This window comes from Salminus brasiliensis, chromosome 9 (assembly GCF_030463535.1).
Source record: "Salminus brasiliensis chromosome 9, fSalBra1.hap2, whole genome shotgun sequence".
Taxonomy (NCBI): domain Eukaryota; kingdom Metazoa; phylum Chordata; class Actinopteri; order Characiformes; family Bryconidae; genus Salminus; species Salminus brasiliensis.
The window spans coordinates 13,057,472-13,066,992 of NC_132886.1; the positions used below are offsets into that span (position 1 = coordinate 13,057,472).

The window sequence follows — 9,521 nt, forward strand, 5'->3', positions numbered from 1 at the left end:
TGTATATGTCTGTGTTTGCAGTGTCGGCAGGTGAAGATTACCATTAAGGGTGATGAGGGAGTTCCTGTGCAGGTAGACGGAGAAGCCTGGATCCAGCCACCTGGCATCGTCCAGATCATCCACAAAAACCGCGCCCAGATGCTCACCAGAGACCGGGTCAGTTACTGTGTGTGTTTGATTGTATTTTCAATTTAGAATTTAGTGCTGGATGGATATCTGAGGAATTTATCTCCTGCTGTACAGTCATGCTGTAGGGTTCCCAAGTGTCCACAGTTGAATTCCTCACTCCTAAAACTACAGATTAGTTACTAATAGTAATATAATAATAAAATATCAACTGCTTATATTATTATAATAGTATTAGTATTTACTTAATAATAAATAAAAATACTTAATAAAAATAATAATATATTTTGAGATTCGATCTGAATAATATAGTTTATAGTTATTCAGTCGTACTTATTCAGAAATGCATTCCCTGTCAGAGGTGGAGGTGCACTAACTGAACTGTAAGAAAATGTTCTAGGCTGCAGTGTGCTCAGTGTGTGTGTGTGTGTGTATGCGCTGTAGGCGTTTGAGAGCACGCTGAAGTCGTGGGAGGATAAGAGGAAGTATGACAGCTGCCGCTCCACCCGGCCACGCCTCAACTCCCAGCAGTCCATGGAGTACCTGACCGAGGAGGAGTGTGCTCAGGTCCAACAACTCGGCCTGGTGGCTGATTCACTTATTAACAGGTACAGCTGAGTGCGTGAGTGTGTATGTGTGCGCATGCAGCTCTACTGTGGTGTGCATATGGAATATGTATAATAATAGATCAGTGTTTTTATATAAGGCACGACAGCGTAGGACAGATTAAACTGGTTTGAACACTTATTTCAAATTTAGTTGGTTTGTGAAGACTTATTAAATTAATTAAACACTTTCCCTTTAAAACAGTTTGGAATCGTGTAATTTAAAATCACGTCATATTAAAAATGACATATTCCGTATTATTATTCTGTCACATAATTTAAATGGTTAAAAAAGGTTTCTAACTGCTTTTATTTTTGTTTTTGGGTAAAACAAGTTAGTCTCTATCAGAACTGATCAGAACTATAAATAATACTAGACCCCCATGAGATGAGCTTTGGAGGTGCTTTAGTGATGTAAAAGCACTGCTTGTTGTATTTATTCTATGTTTGTGTGTTACGGAGCAAATAAACACTCACTGAACAGAGCAGCGGTTTTTATTCTAATTCTCACAGATGCCTGTAACTTCTGCACAGTACTGTATATTTTAATATGACAAGTGATTTCAAACTCGGTAGTGAACGTAACTCTTGTGTGCCAAGAGCCTTTCTATGGAGATGCCATGGAGAAGAGATTTACTGAATAATCTATATATGTGTGTGTGTGTGTGTGTGTGTGTAGGATACGAGAGGTTGCTAAGACTCATAAAGTGGTGGAGCAGGAGTTGGCTCATGCTGTGAATGCCAGCGCTGCTGTTCTATCTGAGGCTTTTCCCTCCAAACCCTCCAGCCCAGAGGTACACACCCAGCTCTCACAAATCATATAACCGTTTAAATGCTGAGAACGTGTTCATGCATACTCTGTGTGTATTTTGTGTGTGTGTGTGTGTGTGTGTGTGTGTGTGTGTGTGTGTGTGTGTGAAACCACTCGTACTGTTGCTAAGGAGGTTATCCATTTCTGTAGCTTCAGATTGTGTAGTGAAGTTTTAATGAGAATTTTCTGACTCACTGACACTGACTGTGTTGTGTGTGTGTGTGTGTGTGAATGTTGGTGTTCTGTGAATAACCTCACACCCACACACTCACACATGCAGCATGTTTGCAGTAAAAAAAATGCTCCTGGTTGACTTCTTACACTGGAGAAACATCCTAGAACATGTGTTTATGGAAGTGTGAAGTAGCAAATGGATGCCTGTGCTGACCTTGCTTTCAAATCTCAAGGCAGACCAAAAATGACTGTAGGTTGATAATTGCAGTAGATATTTGTATTGAATATTATTTTATTTATTTATATTTTATTTTTAGTTGTTAATCGTTTATAATTGATTCCAAAATACTTGAAATATTTAATAAGACATACCCCCTTGTCTAGTTTATAGTAGGGATGTGCTGTTATGCAAATTCTGGGCTTGTATCTGTCATTTTCAATTTCTTAAAATATCAAATGTAGCTGAATTCTAAACAAAATGTATAAAACTATTAGACCGACTCTAAACCCAACCCTAATGCTGACTTTAACCCTAGCTTAGAGAGGAACTGAGGAGTTTTCACAATTTCAACTGGTAACAAGTTCTGTAATTCATCTAAAGAGCCCCTCAAATAAAGTGTGATCAATTATCGTTGTAAAATTGTTGCCAGCAGCTCAGTGTGTGTGTATGATGTTCACCAGCCTAAGTGTATGTTTTTTCACAGTGCCTGAGTCGCAGCACGGCAGTGGAGATTGTAAACAGCAGTAAAGTGCTGCAGCTGGAGACCAGGATGCTTTTAGAAGGAAGGCTACTGGTGAGAAGCTTTTATCACTTCTTCCTCATCTTGTCAAAACACACACATTCATACACACTCGAATGAAAGCATACGGCAGCCGTTTTTCTGCCAGATGAATTAATTTCTCTCTGCCCCCGAGTGCCAGAACTGTTGTAAGGCTCACATCTCACTGGAATGTTTGTGTTTGCTGTTTGTCGGTTGTTTACTGTTTACTGTCCTCACTCACTGCACTGCAGGAACGCCGCCATGTTTAAGAGTATGAATAATGCTGTTTCAGATTAAGATGGAAAACATTCTCTCTCTGTGTGTGTGTGTGTGTGTGTGTGTGTTCTGCAGCAGTTGGAGGCACCTCAGGAGGAAGAGCTGCTCTCCACCCTGAACTCTCTTAGTGCTGAATTAATCAAGCTGGAGGACATCCACTGGATCTGTCCCAGCATGCACTGCTCAGAGGAGGTCTGGCTGCTCATTAGCATAACTAAATAATGAATAATATTTCAAACACATTACAAGACTGTTCAGCCTGTGTCTCTACAGTGGTGTTTAGCTTGTGCTGACTTTTTTTTTTTTTTTGCACGAAAATTCAACTGAATGTAGTCTTTGAACCAAACCATATTTTTATATTTTTTCCCAAAATACTTAATTTGACTTCAACAAGAGTATCCCATTGTTTTTTATACTTGAATGAATATCAAATCAGGGCTTTCTGTTCATTTGTTAAAACGTATCATGTGTCTAAAAGACACTTAAAAGTCAACTTGAAATAGACTATTGATTTTTTTTACCGTATTAGTTCAAGTGCGTGACCATTGAAACAATATTCATTACATATCTTTTAGACAGAATTGCTGTTTTTTCCTGTTTTACTCAGAAATGTCACAATGTGAAAGACAACTGCATTAAGATTGTAGATTCACGCTGAAATTCACATAACAGACATAGCTTTTTAACCATATTTATTACACTTTCTTCAGATTTGTGTTCAGAGAACACACACTATACGTCCAAATGTTTGTAGACTCCCTCTTCATGAATGGAATGATGGTGCTCCATCCAGTACTTTTGGGATGAGTTGGGGAGTTGATCATCCAACATCTTGACCTCACTAAAGCTCCTGGTGCTGAATGCAATCAAATCTTCACAGCCGTGCTCCTTTCCCTGGACAGTAGAAAAGCAGATACACTCTTTTTATTGGACTTGATTTTTGAAGGAATAATTAATTAGCAGGTGTCCCAGTACTTTTGTCTATATGGTGTATAAACCGAAAGTAGTTGAGCATTTCATATGTGGGTATTAATGACTTAAACAGTTCAAACATTTGAACCTTTTTAGAAGTGTATCATCACTGTCAAACAAAAACCCTGTATCTCCATTTTTGCTTTTTTCACTTTTTGACCTAATCTGAATCTGGCAGTTGTTCTGAATGTTATGTCATTATTTTATGATGAATGGGCCAATAGAAATGCTCCAAAATGACTTGGATCTTTCTACACTGACTTCCATTAAAAGTTAATAAGTGCCATATTTGAGATACAAGTTTTTTTTGCATGACAGTGACGATATACATGGTAATTGTGGAGTGTTTCTATTGGACCTTTTATATTAAAATTTGGACACAATGTAAGGAACTGTTGCCAGATCTTAATCTCAAAATCTCTTAATCATGGCAAAAAAGGGAAACATTTGAATAACATTTTGCACTACAGTAGTGATGTAATACAGTAACTCACCACTCAACCTGTGTGCTGTGTGCAGGACTCGTCCCGGGCCAGTGCTAAGAGCAGCATGAAGCTGAAGATCATGCCCAAAGTGAAGAAGGAGAGAGAGAAGCTCCACAAGCAGCGCTCCAACAGCTCTCTCTCAGGTCAGTTAAACAGGAAACACTTGCTTGAGTTGCTTATCCTGCGATCTCGTGGAACATATGTCATCTTTGTTCATTGCTGTGTGTCTTTCATGTGTTTAGTGTCTTCGAGTAAGAATGCTGATGCAGGTGCCATTTGCCCATATGAGTGTGTTTATTTACATAAAGTAAAAAAATATATACACACTTTTTCCCTTTGTCTTAAATGTAATCGATGAGCCAATAATGACATGTTTGGTGTCCAAATCTGTGTCTTAAGATTTACACTAAAACTCCACTAGATAATGAAAGTGCATGTAGTTAACTGTGGAAGCTTATGACCCATCTAATAGTGGCTCACTAGAGTACAAACTGCCTGACCTTTCATACTTCTCATAAGCTGTCAGCTACCTTTATTCCTTTTATAACATTTATTGCATAGATAATGCTTTCTATAAAACCACATATTCATAATGCATTACTGATGCATATGATCTACACATTATGTCCAAATGTTTGTGGACACCCTTTCCAATAAATGCATTCAGCTGCTTTAAATTGCACCCACTGCTGACACAGATGTGCAAATGCACACACACAGCTTGTCTAGTGCCTGTAGAAAAGTACTGGCGATATAAAAGGACTCTCTGGAGACTAATAAACATGAATTTATTGGGAACATGCCTAATGCCAGACGTGGGCTAGAGAGGTTAAAGCCCCCCAGCATTGAGCTTCGGAGCTGTGGAACTGTGTTCGCAATAGTGTACATAATACCTTATAACACCTGACAAAAGACTGCATAAATGCTCATAAGGAGCATACAACTTCATAAAGTCAGGTTCCATTCAGCATTATATCTTAGGAATATGTTCTGCGTATTAGAACATTACAGCAAGATTTCCTTGCTGTATACTCGCGTTATCCGGCAATGAGAAACAGCTCAGAAATAACTCAATACTCAGGCTTTGGTCAGGCTTTATAATGGAAGCATTATAAAATAACTCAAGACAGTTTGATGTATGTGATGTTTGAGGCGTGCAGTTTTTGCAGTGGTGTCCCAGATGACCCAGACCCAAACTCTCTCCTCTCCCCTCCCTTCTGCAACTTTCTCACTATTTTACGCACATATCTAAATAACATAGTAGAAAAGCTCCAGTTATTTCTTCAGTTCATTTTATTGTTATTTACTATTAGTTTTATTTATTTTTATTCTATTTTCATTTCTATGTTATTACTCATTAGATATTTTGTTCTATTAGTATTTTTCTGTTTCACTTTCCAATTTTAGTATAATTTTCTATTATCCATTTATTTCATTTTGATCTTTTTTTGCATTTGTTTTAACCCATTTAAAATGTTAGTTATATTTTGACAGTCTGATTTGTTTGAAAAGATTCAAGATTTAAGAGTTTATTGTCAAGTGCACAGCAGAAACAAGCAGTTACACTGTACAATGAAATTCTTACTTTGCAGTTCTCCCATTTACTGACAGTCTTATAAATATCAATTTCAAAAGAAAGAAACAGATTAAATATAATAAAAATATAAAAAATATTTATATTTATTGAAATAATAAATAAAAAAGTTACTCCATTACAAGAAAAAAAAACAAAGCAGACACCAAACATGTCTTGGCTGACTGACTACAGTTGGGTTAAGGTGGTAACTGTGTAAATTTGATTTTGGCTGAACTCTTGATTTAAGCTAAGAGGGCCACAAGTCGATGGTTGATCAGCAGTCTTACTTTTCTACCCTTTCCTACAGTCCTCATGTTTGCTATGTGGCTTGATATGGCTTCTGTAACATTCTGTGGTATATTTGTTCATCACACTGGCATTGAATGGAGTGAAGGTAGTTCGTAGCTGCAATCTGGAAAAACAATGAAGCTATAACGTTCAAAACCCCTAAACAAAAAATTATACACAAACTTTACTCTACATAATGCCAGTCAGTCTTTGTGTAAGCTTGTGTGCTATTGGGTGTGTTTTATGTTTCTGTTGTCTACATATGTGTGTATGTGTGTGTCTTCTCGGGGGCTAGTGGAGAGATGGGGTGCGGAGGAGGTGGGCACATGGCTGGATTCGTTGGGGTTAGGGGAGTACAGGGAGAGGTTTGTGGCCCGAGACATCCAGGGCTGGCAGCTGACTCAGCTCCAGAGACACGATCTGAAGGTACAGCAGGACGGTGGCCAGACCTTTTTCTCTTAGCTGTCCTGACTTCAGTATGAATTCAGAATTAGGAAAGTCTTGCAATCATCTGAAACTGGACGTTACGAGGCCTTACCACAAATCTGCATGATGTACACCATGTACATTTTAGCTGTATAATTAAAAAGTAATTAAATTAACTATTATAATCTGTCACACTATAAAAAAAAGTATTGGGACACCTGCATTCATTGTTTCATTGGGTGTTAAAAAAGGGTGGATCCTGCTTGTGTTAGAGTAACTGTCTCTACTGTCCAGGGAAGGCTTTCTGCTAGATTTTGGAGGAGCATTGCTGTGAGGATTTAATTGCATTCAGTGACAAGAGGTTTAGTAAGGTCAGGATGTTGGATGACCACCACCTCACCTCACCCCCAACTCATCCCAAAACCAAACCCATCCCTGGCATTAGGCATGGTGGAAATAGCTTCATGCTTATCTACTCCAAAGTCATATTCTATTGTCAGTATTTCTGCTTTCAGAGATTTCAGAAGAAACAATGAATGAGCAGGTGTCCCAAAATATTTGTCACAGTGTACATTAGTGTAAATTAGATTGTACACATAATTTCTTTATTATCTGGTGATTTATTTTAGATGCTCTGAGTGAGCTTTGAATAACAGATAAGTCTCTAACTTACAGCGGTGCTTATTATATTATATTACGTAAATCCTTGTTTGTTTGTTTGTTGGTCTCAGGATCTTGGGATATCAAAAGTGGGGCATGTGAAACGGATCCTGCAGGCAATTGAAGAGCTGGAGGGTCTCCTGTAGTGTCCCAGTCGGACACTCTTCGCCACAGGGAGCTGCCTTTCATAGAGGAAGAGATGTTTAGAGCTGAATATCACACGTACACATACACACACATAAAAACACACACACATACACATTCCTGCGTGTGGGAGCGCAGCTGCGAGAGGCATCACATTGCGATGCATCGACATTCTTGTCCTGTCCGCTGCCTGCTGGCAGTTTTGGCGATGCTGATTGACAGACATTGGGTGTAAACTACAGCTCCCACAATCCTTTTCTTTCTTCTTGCTTTCCTTTCTATTGGTTCCTATTACTGGTGTGAGTTCATGTGGTTCCCCTTTCATGCATGAGATGAATTTTACTACTTTTTTTTTCCTTTCTTTCTTTGAAACATTTTCTTCTTTTTACTTTTATTGACACGTTCGAAGCCATGAGACACAAACTGGAACTGGTTCGTCCTTTTAAAAAGAAAAAGGGAAAAAAAACTATTTTTTTGTTTGCTGGCATTCGAACAATGTGAAAGGAACAAATCCACTCTCTGTAAGTGTATGATCTACCACAGTGGACATTCTTCATGAGAAGTGCAAAAAAAGAAAAAAAAAAAAGCATCTTGAATGTATTGTGGACCTGTATTACCTGTCAGAATCGGCAGAGCTGCACAGTAGCTACTCCTGTCTGTATCTATTCAAAGACAGTTGATGTTTCTCTGCATGCCTTTCGAGCCCACGATCCTTGAGCAGAAAAAAACAAAAGCCGCAAGACTCTCTCTCTCTCTTTTTTCATTTTTGGTTTGATTTTTACTTTTCTCTTCAATCGTCTGCAAAGTTGTGCTGTTGTACCACTCGTGTGCCAGGTGAGCTGTTGTTCTAGAAGCTTTCAGTGACGTAAACTTGTGCCAAGTTTCCTCGACACGTTTTGTCGTTCTCCGAGGACTCTCCTGGGAGGCTAATCACGCAGTGTCGTACATTTCAAGACGTGTTTAATCTTATTGCCTTGCACTTTAAAGAGGAGTAACAGTCTTTCGGAAGAAAACTTGAAAGTCGTGTATTGTAAATTTTTATCATATTAGTAAAAGTGTATCCCTATTTATGGCAAATCTATTGAGAACTGTGTGGTACAGGATTAATATATTGTCAGATTTCAATGAATATTATACCCATGTCTCTATTTACAGGGTTGGATCTCGTAATCTTGTATAAGGTTTGAATAGTTCCATATAATAACATTATATGATCTGTGTGGAAATTAATCACGTTCTCTTAGAAAATGAGGAGGACTTTTATTTTGAATGCCTGCTGTATGGCTTGCAATCAGCCTTTGTCGACAAACAGGGCCCCTAAAGGCGAAAAAGTAATAGTTAGAGACATAAACTGTTCCTTAGATTAATAAATTGTTTCCTTAATTTAACAATAAATTCCATCACAATAATAAATTGTTTCCTCAATTTAACAGTTAATTCCCTCAGTTTAACAAACATTTCCTTTAGTTTAGCAATCCGTTCCCTCACTTTAATAAATCGTTCCATCAGTTTAATAAATCGTTCCCTCAGTTGAACAATCTGTTTCCCCAGTTTCATAAATTGTTCCCTAGTTTAATAAATTGTTCCTAACAATCTGTTACTTCAGTTAAACAATCCATTCCTTTTAATTAATTTAATTTTAATAAATTGTTCCCTCACTCCTAACAATGCATTCCTTTAGTTTAATAAATGGTTTCCTCAGTTTAAAGGTGCCGCTTTAGTTAAAAATGAAGAAACAGTTTATGAACTTGAGGGAATGTTTTAGGTCTTCAAATATAATTTTTCTATTTTGATTCTTTAGGGGCTCTGTATGAATACAGCGGTACAGTGCAGGTTCTGACCCAGAATAGAAAAAAACAGGAAGCAGAAATGCCACGTTCTTTCATTGATAGTCATGAGCCAAAGTGTTACAGTATTTCTAAAACAAAGGAGGAAAAAAACATCATAAACATGCAAACATTTACTGGAGATTTAAGTGAAAAGGCTGGACTGTGGTATTTACATGTGCTTGTATGCAGATTCTTGCTGTTTGTTATACGGTTGTGATCAAAGTCTACTGTTGGGGTGGGGGGGATGGGGGGGATGGGGGGGGGCTGTTCCCTTTGTCTCCAAAAAGTGTCAAACTATTATTCTAGTGTTAGCAGAGGTACACGGAAAAAACGCAGTGGATCACTGACCCACAAAAAACACATTGATTTCTTATAAAAGGATCACCAA

General features: G+C 38.0%; 1 protein-coding gene across 4 annotated transcripts in view; it reads left to right on the forward strand.

Moving 5' to 3' along the window:
- The window catches only part of LOC140562076 (diacylglycerol kinase delta), a 106,179-nt gene extending 96,811 nt beyond the window's left edge, over positions 1-9,368 (forward strand). For 2 of the 4 annotated variants that reach the window (XM_072687456.1, XM_072687455.1), the window contains 8 exons: positions 22-156; positions 571-734; positions 1,411-1,525; positions 2,421-2,510; positions 2,829-2,945; positions 4,245-4,353; positions 6,370-6,500; positions 7,232-9,368. In XM_072687456.1, the coding sequence (XP_072543557.1) occupies positions 22-156; positions 571-734; positions 1,411-1,525; positions 2,421-2,510; positions 2,829-2,945; positions 4,245-4,353; positions 6,370-6,500; positions 7,232-7,306 (936 nt within the window). In that variant the 3' untranslated portion in view covers positions 7,307-9,368. The remainder of the gene's footprint in view (positions 1-21; positions 157-570; positions 735-1,410; positions 1,526-2,420; positions 2,511-2,828; positions 2,946-4,244; positions 4,354-6,369; positions 6,501-7,231) is intronic. The other 2 variants (XM_072687458.1, XM_072687457.1) reach the window with 1 other exon arrangement.
- Positions 9,369-9,521: the final 153 nt, after the last annotated feature.